The 25,342-nt window shown below is 35.5% G+C and overlaps 6 protein-coding genes across 7 annotated transcripts; 4 read left to right on the forward strand and 2 right to left on the reverse strand.

Annotated features, from left to right (window-relative positions):
• The first annotated feature begins 905 nt into the window (after nucleotides 1-905).
• On the forward strand, nucleotides 906-5,041 carry LOC132052997 (FRIGIDA-like protein 3). 2 transcript variants are annotated; one of them, XM_059444762.1, is made up of 4 exons: nucleotides 906-1,058; nucleotides 2,275-3,334; nucleotides 4,001-4,173; nucleotides 4,437-5,041. In XM_059444762.1, the coding sequence occupies exons 2-4, from the start codon at nucleotides 2,287-2,289 to the stop codon at nucleotides 4,848-4,850; spliced, it is 1,635 nt and encodes a 544-aa protein (XP_059300745.1). In that variant the 5' UTR covers nucleotides 906-1,058; nucleotides 2,275-2,286; the 3' UTR covers nucleotides 4,851-5,041. The 2 variants fall into 2 exon arrangements, with proteins under 2 accessions (XP_059300745.1, XP_059300746.1); XM_059444763.1 differs by having other exon boundaries at nucleotides 909-1,058; nucleotides 2,294-3,334.
• A 950-nt stretch (nucleotides 5,042-5,991) lies between these two features.
• On the forward strand, nucleotides 5,992-8,492 carry LOC132052998 (photosystem I reaction center subunit XI, chloroplastic). Its single transcript, XM_059444764.1, has 3 exons — nucleotides 5,992-6,242; nucleotides 7,310-7,535; nucleotides 8,100-8,492. Exons 1-3 carry the CDS (start codon nucleotides 6,072-6,074, stop codon nucleotides 8,363-8,365), a joined length of 663 nt encoding a protein of 220 aa, XP_059300747.1. The 5' UTR covers nucleotides 5,992-6,071; the 3' UTR covers nucleotides 8,366-8,492.
• Nucleotides 8,493-10,074: 1,582 nt separating this feature from the next.
• Nucleotides 10,075-12,217, forward strand: LOC132053000 (photosystem I reaction center subunit XI, chloroplastic-like). The gene is made up of 3 exons (XM_059444767.1): nucleotides 10,075-10,293; nucleotides 11,291-11,516; nucleotides 11,882-12,217. Exons 1-3 carry the CDS (start codon nucleotides 10,123-10,125, stop codon nucleotides 12,145-12,147), a joined length of 663 nt encoding a protein of 220 aa, XP_059300750.1. The 5' UTR covers nucleotides 10,075-10,122; the 3' UTR covers nucleotides 12,148-12,217.
• Nucleotides 12,218-12,675: 458 nt separating this feature from the next.
• On the forward strand, nucleotides 12,676-14,608 carry LOC132053001 (uncharacterized). Its single transcript, XM_059444768.1, has 2 exons — nucleotides 12,676-12,994; nucleotides 13,628-14,608. The coding sequence occupies exons 1-2, from the start codon at nucleotides 12,981-12,983 to the stop codon at nucleotides 14,169-14,171; spliced, it is 558 nt and encodes a 185-aa protein (XP_059300751.1). The 5' UTR covers nucleotides 12,676-12,980; the 3' UTR covers nucleotides 14,172-14,608.
• Nucleotides 14,609-14,807: 199 nt separating this feature from the next.
• LOC132052999 (probable 3-beta-hydroxysteroid-Delta(8),Delta(7)-isomerase) lies at nucleotides 14,808-19,244 on the reverse strand. The gene is made up of 5 exons (XM_059444765.1): nucleotides 19,086-19,244; nucleotides 17,437-17,602; nucleotides 16,531-16,677; nucleotides 16,313-16,421; nucleotides 14,808-15,235 (listed from the first exon to the last, which is right to left on the reverse strand). The coding sequence occupies exons 2-5, from the start codon at nucleotides 17,582-17,584 to the stop codon at nucleotides 14,974-14,976; spliced, it is 666 nt and encodes a 221-aa protein (XP_059300748.1). The 5' UTR covers nucleotides 17,585-17,602; nucleotides 19,086-19,244; the 3' UTR covers nucleotides 14,808-14,973.
• A 1,577-nt stretch (nucleotides 19,245-20,821) lies between these two features.
• LOC132053002 (uncharacterized CRM domain-containing protein At3g25440, chloroplastic-like) lies at nucleotides 20,822-24,921 on the reverse strand. The gene is made up of 4 exons (XM_059444769.1): nucleotides 24,795-24,921; nucleotides 23,968-24,286; nucleotides 22,542-22,949; nucleotides 20,822-21,912 (listed from the first exon to the last, which is right to left on the reverse strand). Exons 1-4 carry the CDS (start codon nucleotides 24,899-24,901, stop codon nucleotides 21,373-21,375), a joined length of 1,374 nt encoding a protein of 457 aa, XP_059300752.1. The 5' UTR covers nucleotides 24,902-24,921; the 3' UTR covers nucleotides 20,822-21,372.
• Nucleotides 24,922-25,342: the final 421 nt, after the last annotated feature.

Raw genomic sequence — 25,342 nt, forward strand, 5'->3', positions numbered from 1 at the left:
GCCTCACGCAGGGTAAAACTTTTCATGGCCATGCGTCATATGCCCATCGCAAGAAAAGCCAGGTCCAGAAAATTCCGATCCTCCTGTGCGACAACCATGCAAATCACTTTCATAAGTCGTAAAATAAAAATCATTACTCTAATATTTAATTTGATTTGTCATTTTATATGACAATAAAGTTCAAATTTTAATCGAGACAAAAAAGAAAAATACTTTCATTTCATTTGCTGATAAGCTTGGTTTATAGGATTATACATTATTTGTATTAATTGGTGAGAGATAAAAATAAGGCTGAATGCATCATTCAGTAGCCTCTTAAATTTACCATTAAATTTTATTTAGACACTCGAACTATATCAATTCCGATTGAGCACTGAACACATAATAAATTGTTCCTAGTAGAGACTTCCGATGAAAAATATTTTTAAAAAATTGTGAATGTTTTCAAGTGCTCATTACATAAATAAATTAATCACTTAAAAATATGTCACTTTCTTTAATTATACACATTACCTTCAATAAGCCTTAAATCCTCAGGGCTGTTCCAATTGATATGCTGATGTGTATAATTAAAGGAGGTGATATATGTTTCATGTGACTACGTATTGAAAATGACTTTGAAAAACGGACAAAAATATTTTCCAAAATTTGATGCAAAAGTGTCTAATAGAGACATTTCATCACATATTCTAATTTGAGTATCTAAATGAATTTTACTCTCAAATTTAAGAAATTGTGGATGCATTCAATCTAAAAGTAATATAGCAAATAAATAGTTGAAAAGCATGCAAGTTAGTATTAATAAAACAATTAAAATAACCAAACAAAAAAAATGAAGTAATTAGTTGTTATACTACTTTAAAAAAAGGTGTCTGCGTACAGTAGTAGAAAGAGGTTGCTTTATTGATTGTGGGTTGTGGGGTGTCTGCTTGAGTGAGTGGTCTTTGTCGGGTAGCTGTAATACTATTTGTACTCTCCATTCCCACTTTCCTCTTTTTCTCTCTCTCTCAGTACAGCAAAACCCTCGCCTACCCAAATGGTCTGAATTCTCTGATCCTGTAAGTTCACTCTAAATTCTCTTTAGATCAAGTCTGAATTGTCAACAATTAGTCACTGGAGTTTTATGTTTATCAATATTATTGAATTTTTGCTTCTTTTAATGGTTGGTTGAGCTTTATTTTCTGTTGCTGTGAGTTTTTTTTTTTTCGTTTTGGTAATTGATCTTTTCTTTTGATCATTTTATGTTGTCGGTAATTTGTCGAAAGTCAGTTCATTACTGGCGTCTGGAGTTTACTTAAGGCTCAGTGAAATTATACTTCGTCTTAACGAGTATGTTGCTGCCGGCTAGATTTGTTTATTTATTTGACGATGGTTTAAGGTTTTTTTTTTTTTTTTTTTTTTTTTTTTTAGCTTAACGTGATAGTTTCTCAATGCAATCTATTATTTGTATTTTGAGTTACTTGTTACGAGCTTTTGTGGTACATTTACTTGTCCTTTGTACTCGAAAGCTGTTTCCTTAGTTTCATAATTTTATTCAGCGAAATAGAATGTAAGAGTAAGGAAAAACAACATAGAAGAAATGACCTTTATGAACATCTTCTCATACCAAAATGGATAGGGAAAAATATGGAAAGTTTTGCTAGGTTTTACTAAGATTTTACTTTTCTAGTGCATGCATGCCTTTAGTGATCTAGCAATACTTTTTTCTTCAAGACCAAGAACAATGAGCTAAGTAAATCGGTCTTCAATGATAACTTTGAACCCCCGCACACACACACACACACACACAAAAAAAAAAAAAAAAAAAAAAAAAGAGGAAAAAAACTCTTTTTCTGTTTTTGTGCCTCCCATTTTCTCTCTTTTGATCTATGGTGAAGAACGTGAAATCAAATTTTGGGTTCTAAGCAATGCTTCCAGAGAGATCGAGTAGCAGGTATTTTATACGGAAAAGGCCGTATTAGCCTTGATAATGTGAAATTAGTGTAGGAGCATTTATGACCATCTGACATACTTTTAAAGAAAAGTCATCTGGTTTGTTAGAAGAAAAATTTAGGTATTGAGATTCTTACCTCATATTTTAATTAGATTGGACTTCGTACTTGTAGGTTTGTAATATGTTTGACCTCGTTCAATAATCTGTCTACAAATTATAATGCAACATTAAAAAGTTGTAAAATAAAACTTCCACAGTTGTTTTACTTTGTCAAAAGTGGGCGCGTTTGTTGTTTTATCACATCTAAAAAAAAATTCCTAAAATTTCAAATAATCTATCAGGGAGTTTCTGCCATGGAAGGTACACAATCAGTTGCAACATTGATGGACTGCACAACATCTAAGATTCAGCAACTACAGAAAGCATTCGCTGAGTTGGAAAGTCACCGTGCTGTTACTCTTAACCTGCAATGGAAGCAACTTGAAGAGCACCTTAATGGGCTTCAGAAGTCCTTGAAGAGACGTTTCACTGAACTGGAAGACCAAGAGAAGGAGTTCGATACAAAAATTGTTCAATCTAATGAGATGTTAGAGAAGCGTCAAGCAGCTGTTATTGCTAAAGAGCAAGCTTCACTTCAGAAGCTTCAGGAGAAAAGAGATGCAGCAGTTTCCACGATTGCTCTTGCTCTGCAGAAGCATAAGAAGCCTTGTTCTGTGGAACCAACTGTCATTAATTGTGAGGTTCAAGACAAGCCATCTGTTCTGGAAAAACCTGAGGATTCCATAGAGACTGAGGGTGTTATAGATGATACCGGAAAACCTTTTCCGTATTGTGGTGTGGAAGTTAAGTCTTATCCAGAACTAGTGAATCTATGCCGAAATATGGATTATGAAGGCCTCCATAAATTCATATCAGACAACCGTAAAAACCTGGCAGCTCTCAGGGAGGAGATCCCTCTTGCTTTAAGAGCTGCAATCAATCCTGCCTCTCTGGTACTGGACTCGCTGAACGGGTTTTACAACTCTGATATGTCAATTTCTGATGCTAAAAAAGATGCGAATCTTTTGGGACTGCGGCGAACTTGTATTATGTTGCTGGAATGCCTTAGTACTTTATTGAACACCCTGGGAACAGATTATATTTCAAGTATAATAGCAGAAAATGTCAAAGGGCGTGCAAAAGCTATCGCTGAGGAGTGGAACCTGAAGTTAGATGAACTTGACGTCGATGCAAATAATGGAAATTCCTTGGAGGCTCATGCATTCTTACAGCTACTTGCTACTTTTGGTATTAATTCCAATTTTAACCAGGAGAACTTATCCAAGCTGATACCCATGGTTTCACGTCGTCGCCAAACAGCTGATCTCTGTCGTTCCCTTGGATTATCTGACAGAATGCCAGGTTGGTTTTCATAAATAGTAGAATTAACAGCTCAAGAATTTTTCTACATATCTACTTTTGACAAGTTTTTTAAGGCCTCTTTATCATCTGTTCCCTTTTCTTTTCTTCCCTTCCTATATTCTTGACTGTCAAATATTAATCTTGTGATGGTTCAAAAATAGTCATATCATGGTAAAAATTGATGTTATAGGATGGAGTGTTCTTATCTACCTTGTATGGAGTCTAGATATTTAATAAATTAATTTAATAGGAATGGACAACCTTAGAAATAGGAAGTAACACATAAAGCTAGAACGATGAAGCGATTTGAAGAACTTAAGGAAATTTACCCGACTCTACAGTGCAAATGAATACATCGCATCACATCACATCTTAGACATGCCTATTTTTTGTCGTTTTACTAACAGGAATGATTAACTTATATGCATTGACGGTGTAAAACATTTTTAACATGTTGTAACAAGAGACTTACCTTCTTTTCTAGGTTACCAATCCATATTTTAGTAAAAAAGGTTACATGTAGTTGGTTTTTTAGAGAGCTGAATTTTGTAGATACTTGTTAGAGCATTCTTAGTTATCACAAAAAAAGAAAAAAGAAAAGAGAAATAAGGAATTCAGTCTATGTACATCGAGATACTCTCATATTTGCTGCTTGCATCTCTACAGGTGTTATTGATGTGTTGATAAATAATGGAAGACATATAGATGCTGTTAATCTAGCTTTTGCATTTGAGCTGACTCAGCAGTTTCCGCCTGTTTCTCTATTGAAATCCTACTTGAATGAAGCCAGCAAAACATCTATACCTCTCAATTCTGGAAATCCATCACCTACTGTGCAGGTTTGTTGTGCATTTTATAATTTGAACTTGGCATTTTCTTAGTCATATATAATATATTGTATGACTCATATTACTTTCAAACAAAAGGAAGCATGTATAAAAGTCTCTTTCTCCTCCTGTTCCCTTGGGGCGTTGACGGGGCGGACATAGTGTAGGCAAGGGCTACACATCTGATACTTTTTTATTTAAAGCTAAATCTCTGAGATGATCATTTTCTCTAGAAGCAACCTTGCATGTGGTGATAATTAATTGTTTTTCTCCAGAATGATGTCAATGAGAAAGAGTTGTCTGCACTAAAGGCCGTGTTAAAATGCATTGAAGACCATAAGCTTGAGGAGCAATACCCTGTGGATCCCCTTCAGAAAAGGGTTCTTCAGCTGGAGAAAGCGAAGGCAGACAAGAAAAAGGCAACTGAAGTTGCAAAACCTCAGTCCAAAAGACCTCGTCCAAATGGTGTCGGAAATGGCCCCCGAGTAAATAATGTTGTCACTGAGAAAAACTTCTATCCCAGAATGACTGATAGGTACCCGCATCCCGTTTATGACAGACCGTATGCTTACCCTGGACCGACCAGCACCCATGTTCCATCATTCATGGGTGCTCCTGCTTACAACTTTTCTCCTGGCCATGACTTCTTTGGAAATGGCTACCATTACCAGGCTTCTTACCTGCACTGATTATCCTTTTAACTAGTAGTGATTAACCCTTGGAGTTTGCTTAATTTGCTCGTGTGAGGGCGAATTTAATACTGAATGTAGTCTACCTGTCTATTTCTAATCTGGTGTAAAAGCTGATATTTGATCTTTGAACATATGCACTGTTTTTCATGTTATATCCGTTAATCTCGTGTTAACATTGGTTCTTTGCTCCTGCTGTTTTTTGATGTCTCGGGACTCAATCAATGGCTTCAAATGGACTTATTTACCAAACCAAACCGAGCAACTCTACTTATGAACCAACGGTCCAAAATGTTACTAATTTTGAGAAGAAAAAAACCGATATCTAGGTATCTGATTGATCTATCAAGTAGCTATTTGATGTCTACTGCAAATTATGCACAAATTGGTTGAGCTACTTACTAGTGTATCGATTCAGGGAAACAAAGAAATGCTGATTAAGCAATTGTTCCATCCAGTGGTTCATAGTTCCATTTTCGGTTACTGTAGGCTGAATGGGATCCCGACAGCCATTGTGTTCGTTCCTCACCTTCCTTTCAATTGAATCCATTCGAAGGTGTCCGAATAAACTACCTAGTAAAAGCTAGCTTCTTTCAATTGAATCTATTTGATGATGTCCGAATAAACTACTCAAGTAAATGCTAGCTTTGTAAGCCAAGCAAGCAGGGTACTACTTGGACTTGGATTCGTCATGACGAGTACGACTTCTCCATAATGTAATGCAAACATAATAGAAGAGATAAAAGAGTTTAATGCCTCTTCCTTTTCGATTAGACGAAGGTGATATGAATTCGTAATCTCGTTTGTTTGGCCCCCTCTTACGAGGATTAAATTCGTTGGGCTACTCTGATAGTTATTATGAGCAATTACTAGTAATTATTTTTCAGATGACCTAATAATGTAAAACAAGGAGTTACATTATTAAAGTATAAAAGTTTTAAACTCACAAACAAATAAAAGGTCAGTAGGAGACATCTATCATAGATCATCCATTCTTAACCAATGAGCTTATGGATAAGGGATAACGTTCTATTACTTTATACCCAATCATTAGCTTCCACGTAAGAGTCATCCTTTATCAGAACCATGAGTTTTATGAGCTATGAGTTTTATGAGCTAACAGATCTTTTCTGCCAGCAAAACAAATTCTACGTTCATATTTGCATCTTTTTTATATTATTTACTTGACTGATCAAACAGGGTCCAACAATATTTCCAAAAATGGCTACTGCTGCTTCCCCCATGGCAAGCCAGCTGAAGAGCAGCTTTGCATCTTCTTTAACCAGAGGCAGTGGCCTTGTCACTCCAAAAGGCATTTCTGGTGCACCCTTTAAGATCTTCCCTTCAACAAGGAAGTCTTGCTTCACTGTCAAGGCTGTCCAAACTGACAAAGTAAGATACCAAATCACTCTTCTTATTATCATGTTCTTCATTTTCAATACTTTTTCTTTGTGTCGGTGGGAAAGCCAGCAATTCTAACGAGGAGATTCAGAAAATGTTAAAATATCACACATGAGAATATATGCTGCCTAAAGCAAGTTTTAAGTCGCAGTTGATATTATACTAGAAACTTCTCTTATATTTTTTTTTTTGTGCAAGAAACTTCTCTTATATATACACACATAAAAAAGAAATTGTTAGCTGTATGAAGATGGAAGGGCTGTAGTGTACAATAAAGAGGATTCAATTGAATCTCCAAAGAGGGTAAATACATTTTTTTTCCAGATATATAAATTGTTGGATCTCTATAAGGCTACAACATGGGGGGAGTGGTTAAAAATTGCTCTAGATCCTGCTTGAGCGTCACGGAGAAATCCTGATCTTCCAATTACGTCAATATCATAAGATAGATGCCTGAATCGCTCTGCGGCTTAATACATCCCGAAAAAGAATGATAGGCGCTCATATGGAAAGATTACCATAGAAATAAGGCTTGGGAATGGCTGGTAGAAATAATGTGAGATAGAGTTGAATGCCTGTCAAGGTCATAAGTTCAAATTTCAAGTGTTCTGGCGCTATTACTGGCTGTACGCACTGGATAAATTTTCGATAAATGGGGATTCAGTTGAACCCTTTAGGACTATCTAGGGTTGTAGCTCCACTGTTTTTGCATTCTTTGAATTTTCAAATTAAATTTCTGGCTCCACTGTTGCTTATAAACACAAAATAATTTTTCGACAAATAAATTTCAATTGAACCCATTTGAATTATGTTTCTCTGTAGGGATTTAGTAGCTCAGTTGATTGGCTACCTGAACTTTCACCTTGTTGGTGAGGGTTCGAATCCCCACATTGTAATCCCTCCCCCATTTTCCCTTCCCCTACCCCCTATGTAATAAAAACAATTTTTTTTTTTTTTTAAAAAAAAATCATGTTTCTCTGGCTGACTTTGATTTATTGGATCTCAATAATTCTCACTAATTCATATCCTTGTCTTCTTTATTTGCCTTGGTTTTGCAGCCCACTTTCCAAGTGATTCAGCCCCTTAATGGTGACCCCTTCATTGGAAGTCTTGAAACTCCAGTAACCTCAAGCCCATTGATTGCATGGTACTTGTCCAACTTACCTGCCTACCGGACCGCAGTGAGCCCACTTCTCCGAGGAGTAGAAGTTGGTCTGGCCCATGGATTCTTACTGGTTGGGCCATTTGTAAAGGCTGGTCCATTGAGAAACACACCTTATGCAGGTAATGTCGTATTCGTAATTTTAACTTGATGTATTCGATCTTTATATTTTTACTACTGAACCCATCGTACTTTCAAATTATGGGTCAAAGGTTAATATTTACTAAAGTTTTAGTGATTTTTCACACACATGCACACATATAGAGTTTAAGTTTTATGCACTGAGTTTGCACAATCAGGTCATGTATTAAATAACTACAAGTAAATCTCTTGATAATCATTAATTTGCAATCTGATAAAAATGGTAATTGATATGCTATCACAAGTTAAAATTACTGAAAGTATATAAGAATCTTTATACTGTCAGCGTATACGTACAGTGAAACCTTTCTATAACGACGTCGTTTGTCCGAGTATTTTTTTGTTGCTAAAGCGAATGCTGTTATAGAGAACATATAATATAACATAAAATGAAAAATCGGTTCCAAAACAAACTTAACCATTATAGTTAAATATTGTTATAGAGGATGAATGTTATTGAGAGCCCTGATTAAGCTCTGTGTTAAAAATATTGAGTTTCAGCCTAACATAGACCTTGTTAACTAAATCCGCCACTATTAATGCAGGGGGAGCTGGTTCATTGGCAGCAGCAGGACTTGTAGTGATCCTTAGCATGTGTTTGACTATTTATGGAATTTCATCATTCAAAGAAGGAGAGCCATCAACTGCACCATCTTTGACATTGACTGGCAGGAAGAAAGTGCCTGATCAATTGCAAACTGCAGATGGATGGGCCAAGTTCACAGGTGGATTCTTTTTTGGTGGAATTTCTGGTGTCACTTGGGCTTATTTCCTCCTTTACGTCCTTGATCTTCCTTACTATGTCAAGTAGATTTTTCAATTTCTGCAATTGATGTAACTATTTTGAATGCTAAATTGGATATGAAAGTTGTATATTGAACAGCTGAAATTTGTATATTGCAGACTAGCATATCTCCATATTTCATTATTGATTCCAATTCTTGCTCCGACTCTAGTTTAGGGGTAAATAGTAATAGCGCAACGCATGATGTGTGTTAAGTGCATGTCACAGATGAAAACTCTGTTTTGAACAAATCGAATAAACTTAACATTTAAGTAGAGAACGGAAAAAGGGTATTGTATGTTCATTATCCACTAAGTTTTGAATCTTGAAGACTTGAACTGGTCCTGGGATTTCTCGATTGTAAGAAAAAAAGTCGGTCTCTCCAAATCAACCAGTTCAATAAGTTGGATGGTTTACGCTAAACACTAAGTAGGTTACTGTTTATGAATTGCAAATTTGATTTTATAGTGGTCTTTATGCATGTCTCTTGTTCTATGCCAGTGGGAAAAATGGAAGCAGGTATACGTGATTTACATGGACGTTAGATTCGTTTATGCGTTTTACATATGTTGGAAGGTGGATTTATTTTTCGTCAATTGATCTGACATAGATGTCCTGTCCACTTGGAAAAAGAATTCTTAAAAAAGAATCCTTAATACTTAATTCACTGAAACAATGATAAAGCAAAGTTTCTCAAATGAATGACTCATAATTAGTCTATCATGAATTTGATGCCGCATTATATAGTTCAGACTGATTATTGTGCCTCAATTCTAGCTTAATTAACTTTGCAAGCAGACTGTGACCTCTCAACTTAGACATTCTGCCAACCATTTAGTACGCAGGATGACTGCTCAAACGTAGATCCTTCCGCATTAATCAGAAGTCTTGAATTCCATTAGAGTATAAAATATCAAATATTACTCGAATTAGTTAGCTTCGTATATCACCTATTAAAGCCAAAAAAAAAAAAGTCTTGTGATGAAAGCGGTGATATTTGATAGAGAAAACTTATCCGCATTTGATGTTTAATCAAACCTATTAATATAAAACACATATTTGCATAAAAGTTGTTACTATAACCTAATTAATGACCAAATAGTGGGAGGATAGTACTTTTAGTTCCTAAATTATTGAGAAATTATATTCTTGTTTTTTATGATGTATGATTGAATATATTTAACCATCAATTAATTAAAATATATATTTTTGTCTCTTCATGCAGAAAATATATTATATTTTACTATTCATAGAACTATAACGTCGTCAAACATGAAGTGACAATGCAAATTTAACATATCGCATGAGTAATTAAGTAGTGATACAGTTAATACTAATAGTAAATTTGTGAAGGCTCACAAGCAAAGAGATCAAAATGCACGATTCAATTAATTAAAGGTTTAATGTGCTTAATCAAGATATCATATGATCTAAAATTAGAATTTACCAATAATTAAGCAACCAAGATTTTTATTAACCCTTCAATAATTATATTCTCAATTTAATGCGTGACTCTTTTAAGTCAAGTTATTTAGTCGATTCAGTGTAAACAGTGACTATATAGCTATCAAGATGATCCATTCTTGACCAATGCCGTTCGGATAAGAGATAATGTTTCTAAAATGATCAATAACAAGCTCCCACGTATGGGTCATCCACCCCTCAGAACCACGAATCTGTGAACCAAAAGATTTTCTTTGCCTGTATTACTGACTTGTTTGCATCTTTTGTTATATTCTCAGTACTAACTGATCAAACAAACAGAGCCCAACAATATTTCCAAAATGGCTACTGCAGCATCTCCCATGACCAGCCAGCTGAAGAGCAGCCTTGCTTCTTCTTTAACCAGAGGCAGTGGCCTTGTTACTCCAAAAGGCATCTCTGGTGCACCTTTTAAGATCTTTCCTTCAACAAGAAAATCTTGTTTCAAAGTCAAGGCTGTCCAAACTGACAAAGTAAGTTGGCAAATCACTCCTCTTCTCCCTTCCTTTTTATCAAGTTTTTGAATTTATGTACTTTTTTTGGGATAATCGTGTTGTTCCATTCGGCTTGTGCGCACCTAGACTAATCTTTATGAGGTAACAATCAAGGTCGTATCTAGGACTAAAGTTACGAGTTTGGTAGAACCTAGTAGTTTTGGTCCAGATTTGTATTTATGTTAAGGAATTTACTTAATATGTATAATAATCTATGCAGAACCTTGTAAGCAAATAAATAAATATGATTTAAAACGCATAAACATAAAATTTCGAATCTACCTCTAGTCCCTGCTACTCCTCACAACTCTGTCCACTGAGACTTCGACATATAGGAAAAATCACCTAATTTAAATTTCAGTATTTTCTTTGGGCAAGTGGGGGAGCTAGAAATTCTAACTGGAAATTAAGAAATTGTCAGAATGGCACACCTAAGATCAAAACCTGCAACCCAAAGCAACTTTTTGAATCACCTTTGTCATTATATTGAAAGTTTCTCTTGTGTAAAGAAGATTCAACATTATATATATGTACAATATAATTTTCTGATAAAGAGAGAGAGTGAAACTATGCAGCTCCGCCAACACCACTTTTGGGTAGTTTAGTCTTTTTTCTTTTGAAGTTCTTGAATTCCAATAACTATAATTCTTAGGCTGGGGACAGAGCAAGGAATCCTGATAGGGGATTAGAAGATGCTTAAATGCCACACCTGAAATTTAAACTCCTAAATCAACTTTTTGGTTTAAGTTACCTTTATTATTACACTAGGAAGCTTCTTTTATGTGAAGGAAGTTTTACAATTTATGTATTTAAAAACACGGAGCCGAAACCACATAAAAGATAGCTACAGTTTGTAAATTGCAAATTTATAGCTATATATTATTGGGAGCCTATAAAAGGTAGCTGTTTATATAATTTCTGACATGTAGCTCCTCTTCATATTGGGCTTTTGTTCTAATTCTTCTTGGTTCTGCAGCCCACTTTCCAAGTGATCCAGCCCCTGAATGGTGACCCGTTCATTGGAAGTCTTGAAACTCCAGTGACCTCAAGCCCATTGATCGCATGGTACCTGTCCAACTTGCCAGCCTACCGGACTGCAGTGAGCCCACTTCTTAGAGGAGTAGAAGTCGGCCTGGCCCATGGATTCCTACTTGTCGGGCCATTTGTAAAGGCTGGTCCATTAAGAAACACACCTTATGCAGGTAAAGTTCGGATTCGTAATTTTAACTTGGCGAATTCAATCTTTATATTCTTATCACTGAAGTGAATGTATTTTCAAATTATCATTCAAAATTTATGTCAAAAATGTTGATATCAGTTGAACCCATATATACCTTCTTAACTTCCAGTGGTGAAGCCACAACCAAGGAAAGAATTCAAATAAATCCTCTTCATCGTAAAATTGTATTGAGCAAATAGGGAAAAATAATTTTATTTTTTGTATATATGTATTAACATTTGAATCCTATTCTAGTAACAAAGGTAGTTCGAAAATCGTTTGAGCTCACAAGTTCGGCTATTTTAAATATTCTTATTAAAATTTCTGACTCCGACACTGTTAATGCAGGGGGAGCTGGATCTTTGGCAGCAGCAGGACTTGTAGTGATCCTTAGCATGTGTTTGACTATTTATGGAATTTCATCATTCAAAGAAGGAGAGCCATCAACAGCACCATCTTTGACATTGACTGGCAGGAAGAAGGTGCCTGACCAATTGCAAACTGCAGATGGATGGGCCAAGTTCACTGGTGGATTCTTTTTTGGTGGAATTTCTGGTGTCACTTGGGCTTATTTCCTCCTTTATGTCCTTGATCTTCCTTACTATGTCAAGTAAATCTGTTAAGTTGTCCAATTGATGTAACTATTTGAATGTTAAATTGGATATGAAAATTGTATATTGAACAGCTGAGCGCTTCAAGGAGTGCAATTTAACCAGCTGTAGCGAGTTAGTTGTCTTATCTTTCAAGGTACTAATTCCATTTATTACGAGTAGTAGTTATCTGTAATTACCTTTTAAATGATTTGATAGTATAAAGAACATTTACATTGTCAGTGTTTAAACCCCTAGTGTAAAATAATGCACGAATCTGAGTTAGAAAACCGAGATGATTGGATGATTTAAAAAATTCAGAATTTGGTTATACGTACTAGAATAATCGAAAAAATGGTATGGTGCAAAATTTCCAAACATAACCGACTGATCCTAACCGTCGACACCCTTAGTTTTATATTATCAATTTTCTACGTCTTAACACAAAAATATACTTCAAAGGGAGTCATCTAACTAAAAGAATATTTGTAAAGAACCATTGAATGCGTAAAGAATGATAGATATATAGACGTAAGCCTTCACAATTTCTTTGACCACCAAAAAAAAGAATGCAGATTTCTTCCCTTTTCTTTAGAATATTATCTTTAATTGGAACTCACTCTATTCCACTTCTAACCTCCTTTTTAAAGTATGCAAACTCCAAATCCAAAATGAACAGTTCAACAAAATATCTCTTTCCATGTAAATCATGCATCCAAATACTTAACCTCCAAATCAAGGATACACATATGTATAAGACCTCCAAGTGGAGCAACTTTCCTATCTCTGTGTGTGTGTGTGTGAGAGAGAGAGAGAGAGCAAATACACAGCCATTCATCTCAGTTTAGAGCACAGCCATGGCGCCTTCTGAGTAAGTAGATTACTTTTTTAAGTCCTATGCACTATCGTTGTAAAGAATATTTATACAATTATATTGCTTGTAAAGCAAGTGCAAGCTCTATTTATAATAGAGGAAAATCGTATAGTAAAGGGGTATAATCAGGTAAATTGGAGTGATATAACTGCTAGTATATATACAATTTCAATCCTTCATTGTTAGGCATCTTAGATGTGTTTTAGCTTTCAGATGTTTGGAGAAATTGGTGTAAGCATAACTTATTAAGCATGCTTATTATCTATCTGGTTTTCCAAAATTGGTCCAGACATACTCAATATGATATACATTTCAATGATGCACCAATAGATTCACCTATGTGTGTGTTAGATTGTCCCACATTGATTGCAACAATGGTTTGTTGTCTCCTTATGGTCTCGAGCAATTCTCACCGCATGAGCTTTTAGGGTTGAATTCTTATATATGATATTAGAGTCTGTCATGTATGAGCATACAATGAATTGTTGTCTCCTTACATGGTCTTGGGCCTCAAAATCCATTTTCTTGTCATCACAAGTATGGTTAACTTTCTTCTGAATCGTTACGAAATTTTTAAAGTTAGAAAAAGACATAACCTATATGTATAATCTCGCTTTTGCCATTTGCCAGAAACTCAGGCAGCAATGGCAAGACCAGTGTTGTGGTGACGGCCCTAGACGGAGTCATAAACGTAAATTCACTCTTCACCATTGCCATCTTTGTGGGACTATCTCTTGCAACTCCGGGCCAAAAAAGCCTCAACAGTAGCGAGCGTTGTCAGCCAGGGATTCTAACAGTAAAGCAACTAGTAATCTTCGAGGTGCTTTCGTTCAGTTTCTTTCTCTTCTCATCACTAGTGGCACAGGCCATAAAACTCTCCCTCAATCTCCTCGGTAGCGAAGAGTTAGCTCACGGTTTCAGTGTTGTTGTCAATGAAAGACTCCTTAAAACAGGGATGTTGATGACAGCAATCTCCTCTGTTATGGGGTGCTTGTTTCTAATGGTTTCTATGTTGCATGTGATTGAGATCAAAACTGGCAGGCTGTTCTGTGGAGCTAAATCTACTATTATATCAGTTACTTTCCTCATAATCCTGGTGGTTTCTGGTCTTCTGGTCTATATTTCTGCAGCATGGTATGCATTTACCCATGCACGCGTCCACCTCCATGAATAGAGGACTGGTCGATAGCTGTTTTGCTTCTGCTTGATTTGCCAAGCTTTTGGAGTTCTACCAAGTCCTATTTCATTTACTAGTATTTTCTAATAACATTGTGTGTCCAGATTAGTTTGTGTGTAGCTCAAATATTCTATCAGACACTTGTTAACTCCCACAAAAACAGGTACCAGATAACTATGGCCAACCGGTACCAGGGCAGTAACTCAACTAGATAATAGAGGAGCTTCATCCCTGTCTTGTTTTTCAGCTTTGGTCCAGTAGGCCAAATTTACGGCTAAGTCACAGACCCTTTGTAAGGGGAACTGTTATTTCATTTTTTTTTTTTTTCTTTTCGTCGTTTGGTTTGATGGACAGGAAAGTCCACACTGGAAAATCATATGGAAGATTTTCCCTGTTGTCTAAGATATTTAATAGAGTTAATTTCATTGCACTAATGCACACTGCAGTATCTTATATTTAATTATTAAGTACTAATAATCTTCAGATTTTATTTGTTGTTGCAAGTTGTGAAAAATGGTAAGTTTATTTTGGCCTCAACATTTTTATCTTTTCTTTCGTGCAACTGAACAGTGTTAGTTTACAAGACGCTAAACTAAGAAATATGGACGGAGAACAGAGATATAGAATGACATGTTTCAGCAGGAATAAGCAGATTTCTTGGACATTTCATCTTAATAATATTCCAGCATTGTTTCTAATGCAGCAAATTAAACTCAACCACCATAAATAAAATCAGGAGAAGAAAATTGTGACAATGTTTTTCAGTTGAGGCATTTGGATTTCAATGTTTAGAATCACCTCAGCGGGTCTTGGTCTTCTGCTCGTGGACCTTGACGGCAGCACATATTTTCTTCCAGCAGTGAATCACTATGAGAGTTGGTATCCAAACCCAGAAATGATTTGCGAAGACATAGTAAGCATAGTAGTGGTAGGGGCTTGCAGCAAAATTATCACCTTCCAAGATAGCTGTTATGAAGTAAACAGCTGTGCCATAGAGCTGCCCCAAACAAATGGCTATTTGAAGTACGTGCCTGTATGACTTCTTAGCAGCTATGGCATACCTGCCAATGCCAATAACCAAAAGCACAATTAGGTTTACAGACACAAACTTGAATGCATGCTCCTGCCCTGTCCATACATTTAGGGATCGTTAGGTTGAAAGGACTAGTTAATATAATCCCAGCATCTAATCTCGCATACAACATTTGGTTCAAGGACCAGCGGAGGTAAAAACACAAGGTGATTTCTTCTTATCTATCCAAGCCTTGGTGGACAAAGTTACCTCGTACATGTGTTGGGTGAGAAGTAGCAGGTACCCCCGGAATTAGTCAAGGTGCGTGCCAAGCTCGGACACCATGGTTATCCGGAAAAAAAACTCCGCAAAATTAATGCAGCATTTGGATTGTTGTATAAGAAAAAATAATCCCCAATAAACTAATGCAGTGTTTGGCTGGCGCTATAAAAAAAAATACTGATATTAAGTTATACGAGAATTTACGTGTTATTTTATGCGGGGTAAAGTGTGGAATAAGAATAGTAGAAGGATAAAATTATTTGAGGACAAAAAAACCCTTAAGTAAGTAATCCTTATATCATATTCCCTGTATGATTAATATTATTATTGATTAAGATTATTATTGTTATTTTATCATTATTATTTGATAAGTTATTCCTTGTATAATTATTACTCACTGCATAACAATCCCTACATTATATTCCATGCATAACAATTATTCATTCTTAAAATCTTATTTCCCGCATAAAAAACATACATTATAGTCCATGCATAACAAGCATGTGAACAAACAACCCCTTAGGCAGGGGCGGACTTAAAGATAGCCGAGGGTGTTCAGTATATATAGGGTAGATTTTCTGTGTTTATGTACATATATTAACTTTTGAACACCCTGAACAAATACAAAAGGTTAGCTCAAGTGGTCCAGGGTGTTCAAAATTGTCTCTAGTGTCTTAGGTTCAATTCCCATCAACAACATTAATTTTTATATTTAGCTTTTGTTGTTTTTTTCGAACCCCTTGAATGAAAATTCTGGATCCGCCACTGCTCGTAGGACAAACACATTAATTCTGACAATCTGAAGGGGCATGACAAGTTAATATCTCTTGAGAATGATACTTACACTGCAAGAAGGCATGCGGGCCCCTCTATGACAGCTGTGATTCCTTCGACACTAACAACTCCAGCATCCCGCCCTACGTATCTTGAATCACCTTTGCTGTATTCTTTCCCTGCAAAATTTTGCTTTTTGTTGGTACTTTTATATGCCAAATTAGAAACATTTCCTAATAGAAATAAACTGTTCTTGTCTGTAAGAAGACTTGCTAAAATGAGACTTACAGACTTCAGCAAGGTAAACAGGAGTAGTCTTTTTGTAGAAATCTGGAGTAAAAACGAAATACCCCTCAAGGACCATGTGGGTTAGGCCCGTGAAAATCCACCAGCACATGAGCACTCTGTCAGTTTTTGATATTTTAGGAACAAACCCTAGCAAGTAAAACATGGAGAAATGAAGTTAGAAAACGAGGCAAGGCCACAATGGGGAACGAAAAAGACCAAACAAGCAGCTCGGATGGGCTTAGCATGTGGAGATTTATAACACTAATGCAGCTGAAAATTTTGAACAAGTATAGAACTTGTAAAGAAATCTTTTCACTGGATCAAACTTTTTTTATCTTCTTTAATCGCATGCGCAAGTCAGCAAAGTTGCAGGTTGACATTAACATCAGATTAGATTCTCTTTTTTCTCTTTGTTTCAACTTGTGAGTGATACTTTTTGAAGCATTTTCTATGGCAGTTATGATCTCTATAGCGGAATAACTGACAAATGATCTCTATAGCTGAATAACTGACAAACATAGTGATTCAACTAGGACATGGGTATCTGGTTGAGGTTACAAGTACCTAAACACCCAAAGTATATCTGTTATAGAATATCTACATACAAATAGTCAAAGGAATATCTAGTATGAACAAAGAAGTCATTTGAGTCTTAGACCGTGGAGCTGGAAGCACAATTTTTCCGTAAATACTTTCCTGTCCGAACTCTGAACAATGAAATGTTTGGCGAAGGTTTCACACTCAACTCAACTTCTTCCCTTCTACTTCCGAGCAGTTACTACTTACTAGAGTATACTTCGTAAAGGAAAATAAAATGAGAACATCTAACTGCTTCTAAAATTAAATCATGTAAGAGAAAGCAGGAATTGCTTGCAATAAGTAAGGCAATAATCATTGAATAATCACCTGAGAGTATCCACATGAACAAAACAACCAGGAAGGATGCGAGGCCATACACACCAACTATGTGTGACTGTGAGAGGAATATGGGAACAAAACCAGGCAATTTCAGATCTTGCGGAATGTAGGGATGAGCTTCTCCCTGAGATACCATTTCCTCAATGCCTGTGATCTGCAACACAGAAAAAAGTGGCGTCCATACATCAGAGAAGGAGTTAATGAGCTAAATGCTAATCCGCGGTTTACAGATGTCATATTACTTCAGTTGTAAAGATCAGTTCAACTCTGATTCGATGACCTATCAAGAATTAGAAGGAAAATGTACTACACCTATTACATTTTTAAGGAAACAGGCGTTGAGAGAGAAATGTCTCTTCTTTCCCTTCGGTTTATTCACTAATCTGAAACTTAGCACATGTTTTCTTATTGACTCCCGGCGGTGGTATTCTTAAACAAAGTCTATCTGGCAGCAAAAAGAGCAAATGCAAGAATCATAGTGAAATCAGCGAAAGTGATCAGTCAATTAGGCCTCAACGCCAATTCTAAAATTAGTGGAACTTGACTATGTGAATCTATTGTATCCATTCAGCTCTATTTGCTTCATTTTCTTATTTTTTAAAAAGAAGCAAATTAATGATTTCTTCACCTATGGCATAAAAGGTTTTCCTTTACAAGTATCTCAACACTTAATCTATATACTCGCTCCAACCAATGCTCAGACATTATTATCGATCATTAACAGTAAGAAATCCGATCAAATTTCCAAAGAAAAACATTATCCAATTCTCACACTTAATATCAATCCTTAATAAATATTTTCCACTCACCAATCAAACACCTGAAAATTTTTCCAGCAAATAATTTTCAAAAAATTCCACTTAATACCAAACAGAACTAGGTGTCTAAATCAGGGAAGGAATACTGGTGAAAAATTGAAAAGGATGAGCAAAATTTTCAAAGGGCACAAAAATATCTAGAGATGAAAATTAAGGGCATATCTCTAAAAGTCAAATTAATAAACAAAAAAATCCCCGTTTTATTTTCAGGCAAATATAGCACAAAAGAGAAGTACAAATAAAAACATAGTAGTACTTTATCAAAAAAAAAAAAAAAAAAATCTTTATAAAAATAAAATTAAAAAAATAGTAGTAATTACCCTTAAGGAGGAGACTTTCACACTATTCAGTCACTTATATTTACATATAGGAGCATAATAACTATTAAATCCAAGACATACATAATTCTTGAAACATGCATATACTAACAAGAGGCTGATGGCACCCCAAGTGGGTAAATCATTAAAATAGTTCAAAACCCAAACATATCTAGAGATGAAAATTAAGGGCTATTTCTAAAATTCAAATTAATAAACAAAACGATCCCCTTTTTATTTTCAGGCAAATGTAGCACAAATCATCAGTCCAAATAAGACATACTCATATTAATTATCAAAAGGAGGAGCCTTTACACTTCACAGTCACTTATATTTACATATAAGAGTATAATAACTGTTAAATCCAAGATATACATAATTCTTGAAACATGCATGTACTAACATGAGGCTAGTGGCAACCCATTTGGGTATAGTTAAATAAAATACTCCATTAAATAACACAGAATTACAAAGATTTGTATAGAGAGAGAAGGGTACTCACAGGTAATTCTGAGAGACTTTCAGATTCAGTGAAACTTGACTTGAGGGCGATGAAGAAGAAAAGATAGAGAGTAGAGAACGCTGAAATACAAATAAGTAAGGATTTGGAGGCATGTGAGACAGATAGGCGTGTTTTGACTTTGGATAGTGATGAAAAACATTTTTTGAAAAATAATTTATTTATATTAGAGAGTAAAAAAATATTTTCGGGAAAGATTTTATTAAAGATCGACGATAATGTTACTCCATTTGTTTTAATTTATGCGAACTTATTTAACCCATACGGAATTTCAAGAAAAAGAAAAACACTTTTAACAGAAATGCTAAATGTCCACCCATATTTTGCGCTGATAAATTATCATGTGATAAAGGAATTATTTCTAAATATAAAAATTGTAGCTTTTTTTTTTTTTGGTGTAATTAACAAAGAAACAGTTCACATAAATCGGTATTCTTATGAAGATGTTTTTTGTAAAAGAATTTGTTTATTGAAAATTGATAACAATGTATCGGAGCCAGAATTCGCACTTTATATGTTTTAACTATTAGGATGATGATATCAGATATCACTAACTGTATTCTAAATTTGTGATTATTGTACAAAATATAAGATTTTAACTTAAGGTCTTATGTTAGGCCGAACCATGATGCTTCTAGCTCTGCCCCTAACTATTGGATGAAGCAGTGAGATAGAGTGTTCCGTGTTACAATGGGATGGTTGGGGTCCATCCGTCCTCAACCTAAGGTCCAGGATTCGAGTTATGGAATTTAAAAAATTCTATCAGAGCATCTTAAATGGGCCCTACAATGAAGAATCAATTTAATCAATTTCAATGCAGATATCGAATAATCGAATCTAAATTTAAACAAAGATAGTTGTAAATGTAAAATGATGAGCGAGCTACCCTTATTTGCACCTTGCTATTTCACCTACCTCCTTCAAGCACAAGTGGTAATTTTGCCCACCAAATCTTTTTTTTTTTTTTTTTTTTTTAGTAGTATCCTAGCCACTTTTCTTGATTTCTTTCCTCAAGTTCTTTTTTTATAGGACTACAGACTTTTTTTTGAAAGCTTTCTTTGACAAAGAGCTTAAACAAACGCCTTTGCACTTTAAAAAATCGCCACAGCCTTCTGAGAGTTAATGCTGTGACCTTTTGCATTTTCTTTTTCTCTTTTTCACATGGAGAACACAATTGACAAAATCATTTTCTTATCACCTTACTATAAGATTCTGACTTCAGTCCACCTACCACAACATTGATGCATTGTCCCATTTTTATATTGAGTTGCACATGGAAGACTACCCTATTCAGTGATGGAAGCAACTCGGAGATGACGGATTCATTCAACCTCAGTATTTTTAAGCCAAAAAAATAATATTCAAATCTGAATTCATAATTTCAGAAGTACATAATCTGTGCTAAAGACCTTAAAGATTTAAGCATAAAATTTAAATCTTGAATCCATTACTGCCCTTATTCATATATTAAGTGATATACTAATAATGCAATAAGATCTCAATAACCCAAAGCAGCAGAAAGAAACATTAGCTTATAAATAATGTTGACATAGTAAACACATTTAAGAAACGGCAGTCATCAACTTCGTACTACATACAATTCTGACATACTACATACATTTTCTAAAAAAATAAACATTGCTTGCGCGCTTGAAAATATGCGGGTTTAACCAAATCATATTAACTTATCGTAATAACGATGAAATATCAGATAAGTGGCACCAAGACTTTGAAACGAAGTTGTAAGCTATGAATGAACTATATCAAACTACTTTCTGGTGTCAGCAAGAGCTTGCTGCTCAAGCATGTGAATTTCCACTATGGATTAGGGAAGAATCAGCCCTTGTAAAAACAATAAGCCTATTATGCAGGAACCCCAAAATGAAATTGCAGATAATCAATGAGTGACCCTCTTTTTTATGCAAGAGATTTGCTATTTAAGTTCCTGGTCGTCATCATCACTGGTCAGTGTGAGAACTCCAGATTGCCAATCTTGTAATCTTCTTTGTTCACCAGAACAAGTTTTTCATGTGTTCCTCTACCAAGGCTATCGTTGAAGACCATTTAACAGCTGCGACTGCTCATTTTCTCCACTTCAGTCGTAAGAGTAGTATTGACAGGGACGAGAACTGAACCACAATGATGAACCTGGATGAAATCGCTGCTTCTCGCCTGCTGCAAACTGCTGACTATAACAGGCTCACCATCCCTATCGCGTAACAAACCTCATTTAGGAGTTTCGAACTTCTGTTAACAAATAAATCACGTCTCATCTCCTCCTTTTCTTCAAAAGCGATGCAGCTTGCAGAATCATCCTATCGACATCATCGAGACGCGGTGTATCCACATCTTCACCCGGTGATTTCTCTTTCCTCGAGTTAGAAGATATTTGACGCAAATGCTCTTCAAAATCCTGTGCATCTCCATTGCTCTGCACTGGAAACTTTTCAAACACATCCAAATAAAGAGGTTCTTCGGTCTTCTCTTCGTGCTCTTCCTCAGAGTCAGTCTCAAATATATCTGAAAGATCTTCAGTATCTGAGCCTATATCTGTATCTACCATCGAATCATTTTCTTCACCCTGTTCTTCATTTTCAACCATTATCCGTTTGAGCTTATCAGATGCCTCGATTTGCTGGTCCGAACGATGTTCAGGGCTAATATTCTCCAAGCCAATCTCTTGATTTTCGTCAGGAGCACCAGTTGTGTTTTCAGCTTGCAACCGAAGCAGCTCGAGATTTTGCTCCAGCCGTGGAATGTGCCTCTTAACAGCTCTCAAGGAATCTCTGTATTTAGATTTATCTAAGGCCTGTATACAAGGAGCAATAACAAATAAGAGAGGCGAAAAAATGGGGTTCCACATAGGGTTAGCCCATGACCCCCCTATTTATTCGCTCAGCCCATTTTAGCCAAACCCATTTCAGCCCATCTAAAAATTGGGCTGATATATAGCCCAAAATTAACCCATAAAACTTTGTCAAAATATTTTTTAATTTGATCTGTTACATCTATTTTTTATTTTATTTATTTATTATTATTACATAGGGGGTAGGGGAAGGGGAGTACAACGTGGGGATTCGAACCCTCACCAACAAGGTGGAAGTTCAGGTAGCCAAAGCTACTAGATCCCTGCTTAATTTGACATGTTATATATAGCCATAATAAAGAAAAAAAGTAGTTTTATTATGTACTTAAAAAATTATAAAAGAACAAACAAAGAAATTAAAACTTAGTAAGAATTGAGCGGGTTGGGTTATGAGTTATGACCAGCTTTTTAGCGCATTTTAGCCCAACTCATCTCAGCCCAAGTAACTTTTGGGCAGGTCATTTATTAACTCAGCCCATTTTGACCCGCCCAAATCCAATCCAACCCGCCCATTTGACACCCTTAGTTTCACATAATAGCATACACAAAAATTATCAGACGAGTAAGAGAACCTTTTTCCTGGAAAGAGTACTTCTTGGAGACATTATCTCAGTTGGTGGTTGAGAGTAATTCTTTCCTCTGTACATTATAATGGTGTCATCATCCTGGATATCAAGAACTATTCCACCACTTAATTTTGCAAGCTCTGCAGCAATTTCCTTAACCTCCTCAGGAGAGAATGTTTTCACCACTACTTTCAGAGTTTGGTGCTTCTTCCAATGCAGATGCATATTAAGGATTACACCCTGGTATATCCCACGTCTTCCAACAGGTACATAATTTTTGCACTTCTCCCCCATTTTCAGGAAGTAGAAGTGTTCTTCTGGTGTCAATATTTCTGGGTCATGAGTAGCTTCCAATTTCTCCTTAGGCTCGACTTTTTTAAGAGCTTCAACAAGCCTCTCCTCTTTATTCCTTGCCTAGAAAATGAAAATTTACAATCCCGTAAAGACTTCAATTGTATTCAAGAGTAGCCATTAAAAAGGTGGTGCACACCATCCATATTTGTATTGGATACTAAATTGCCATAAAGTAATTAACCAAACAGTTTGGTTCTTTAGCATCTCTTGGTAAGTATATAAGTGAAGAAACTTAAGTCACAACAAATACAGTTCTACATTTGCAAATGACACCACAACGGCAGAACTCATATATCCTTTTGACATGACTAGATTGATACTAACAGTCTGTTAGATTATTCAACCTCAACAAAGACATATGTCAGGAACACATAATGGTTTAGAAATGGCAAAGGGTAATACTCATGAATCAATACAACCAAAATTTATTGAAGATACCAACTAGTTGGGGGATCAAGGCTTATTTGTTATTACACTTGCATTAGTTTCATATTTGTCAAGAGGTTCTTTTTAGGCACGTTATAGACTTGAATGTCAGTGCAGGGATAACTATGAGTGTTAGAGAACCACTAAGTTCAAAGAATCCCATTTTGCCTTAGAAATACATACTGCCAGTATTGGAATGAAATGATGCCAGATATAGTGGAATAGCTAACCTTAATTACGTTGAGATTGAGGTATAAGTTATTGATGGATTCAAAGAAAATAAACATGCTAAGACATATTAAAATGGAGTTGTCAAAAGCCAAAGAGAATGGTATTTCAAACAGATTGAAGCCACCAAAATCTATGCAGCATAAGTACTTCAAACATCACCTTACAAAACTTCCACTAGACTAAGGACCCGTTTGGAACATAATCTCTTTTTTGTTCCTTTTTTTAAAAAAATATTTTCAATACATTGTTTGGTTATACATTAAAATGATTTTTTGGTTACTTTTCGCAGATGAGTTTTTTAAACTTGAAAACTGGTCAACTTGTTTTCAAGTGAAATGCCATTTCTCAACTTCAGATACTACTATTTTCCAAATATCACTTAATTCATGTCAAAACTAACATGCTATAAGTAAAACATTACCTTCCTCAATTTGAAAAGGATTCTTTCTTCAGCCGTCATTCGTTGGTACTCTTTCTTCTTCTTCCACCTGAAGAACTTCAACCACTTTACAACCTCTCTTTTACCCTTCAGTTTCTTCCTCTTGATTTTATCTTCTTTAGACTCGCCGGAACTCTCTGCAACAGCATCATTTCCACCGCCATTCGACGTTTCACCAGCTTTGCCAGTTGTGCAGAAATACCGAGCCGAATATACTAATCCAAGATCATATTTTTGTACAATAAAGCGCGGCCTAACTGTCACTCCCCTCTCAAAAACCTTGCATATTGCATTAAAAAGACTAATATATCATGAGATTAGCAAAATTACTTCTTCAAACCAAGCACTTTAATTGCATTAAAGAGACTAATATATCATGAGATTTATAAAATTACTGATTCAAACCAAGCACTTATCAGAAACAGATTCAAAACTTTCAGTAATTTAGTACTGGTTCCACTATTACCCACTACACCCACAACTTTTTTTTTTTTTGGTAACAATGTGTTCTAATTAAAAAAAATGCTCCCTCCGTCCTAAAATAAGTGTTGTTTTAGCTAAAAAAAATTGTCCCATTAATAAGTTTCACTTTAGGAATTCAAGACCAAAGTTGGCAACTATTTCTCACTATAACCTTAACCTTAAAGAAGTATTCCTTTTTAATATTACTCAATTCTCAAAAAACATGTAATAAATAGGGGTGATTTAGTAAACTAAACATTGTTTTTATTGATTTTTTAATACGCGTGAAATGAGCTAAAACGACACCTATTTTGGGACGGATGGAGTATAAAATATAGAAATAGTACCTGTTTTTCTGGGAAAGTGAATGGGCTAAAACGGGTCGGGAGATGAAGAGATGTTGGAGCTGTCGTGATTTGCAGAGTCTCGCCGGAAAAAAGCCTCTTCCCATCATTTTCGGACTTTTTTGGTGTCCGGCGGGGAACAGTTACAAGGGTCTAAATTGAATACACTTAGCAGGCCTTTTGAGAGAAGTTAATGGACTTGGGCTAGTATGTTCTTCGTTAAAGGCCCATACCATCACTCTTGAGAAAATTGCAGAAATGTCTATACGTGCTCTAGAACTTTTGTCCTTGCTAAACAATTTTGTTGAAAAAATTGCCTTAATTTTAAAAAGCTTCTCGATGCAATTTTTATTTTTATATCAGACATAAATTCTAATAATAAAATGCGCATAAATTATTTTGCATATGAGCGGAAGTTTGGGACATTTCAATAAAAAACATGAAACGTATTCTTACCTTTTCTAAAGTTGTTATTTTTGGAGACTACCCTCATTCAGCTAGATATAGATATAACGATATAACGCTAAACTAATTTGACATTGATACCTAGT

Source organism: Lycium ferocissimum, chromosome 4 (assembly GCF_029784015.1).
Source record: "Lycium ferocissimum isolate CSIRO_LF1 chromosome 4, AGI_CSIRO_Lferr_CH_V1, whole genome shotgun sequence".
NCBI classification, from domain to species: Eukaryota; Viridiplantae; Streptophyta; class Magnoliopsida; order Solanales; family Solanaceae; genus Lycium; species Lycium ferocissimum.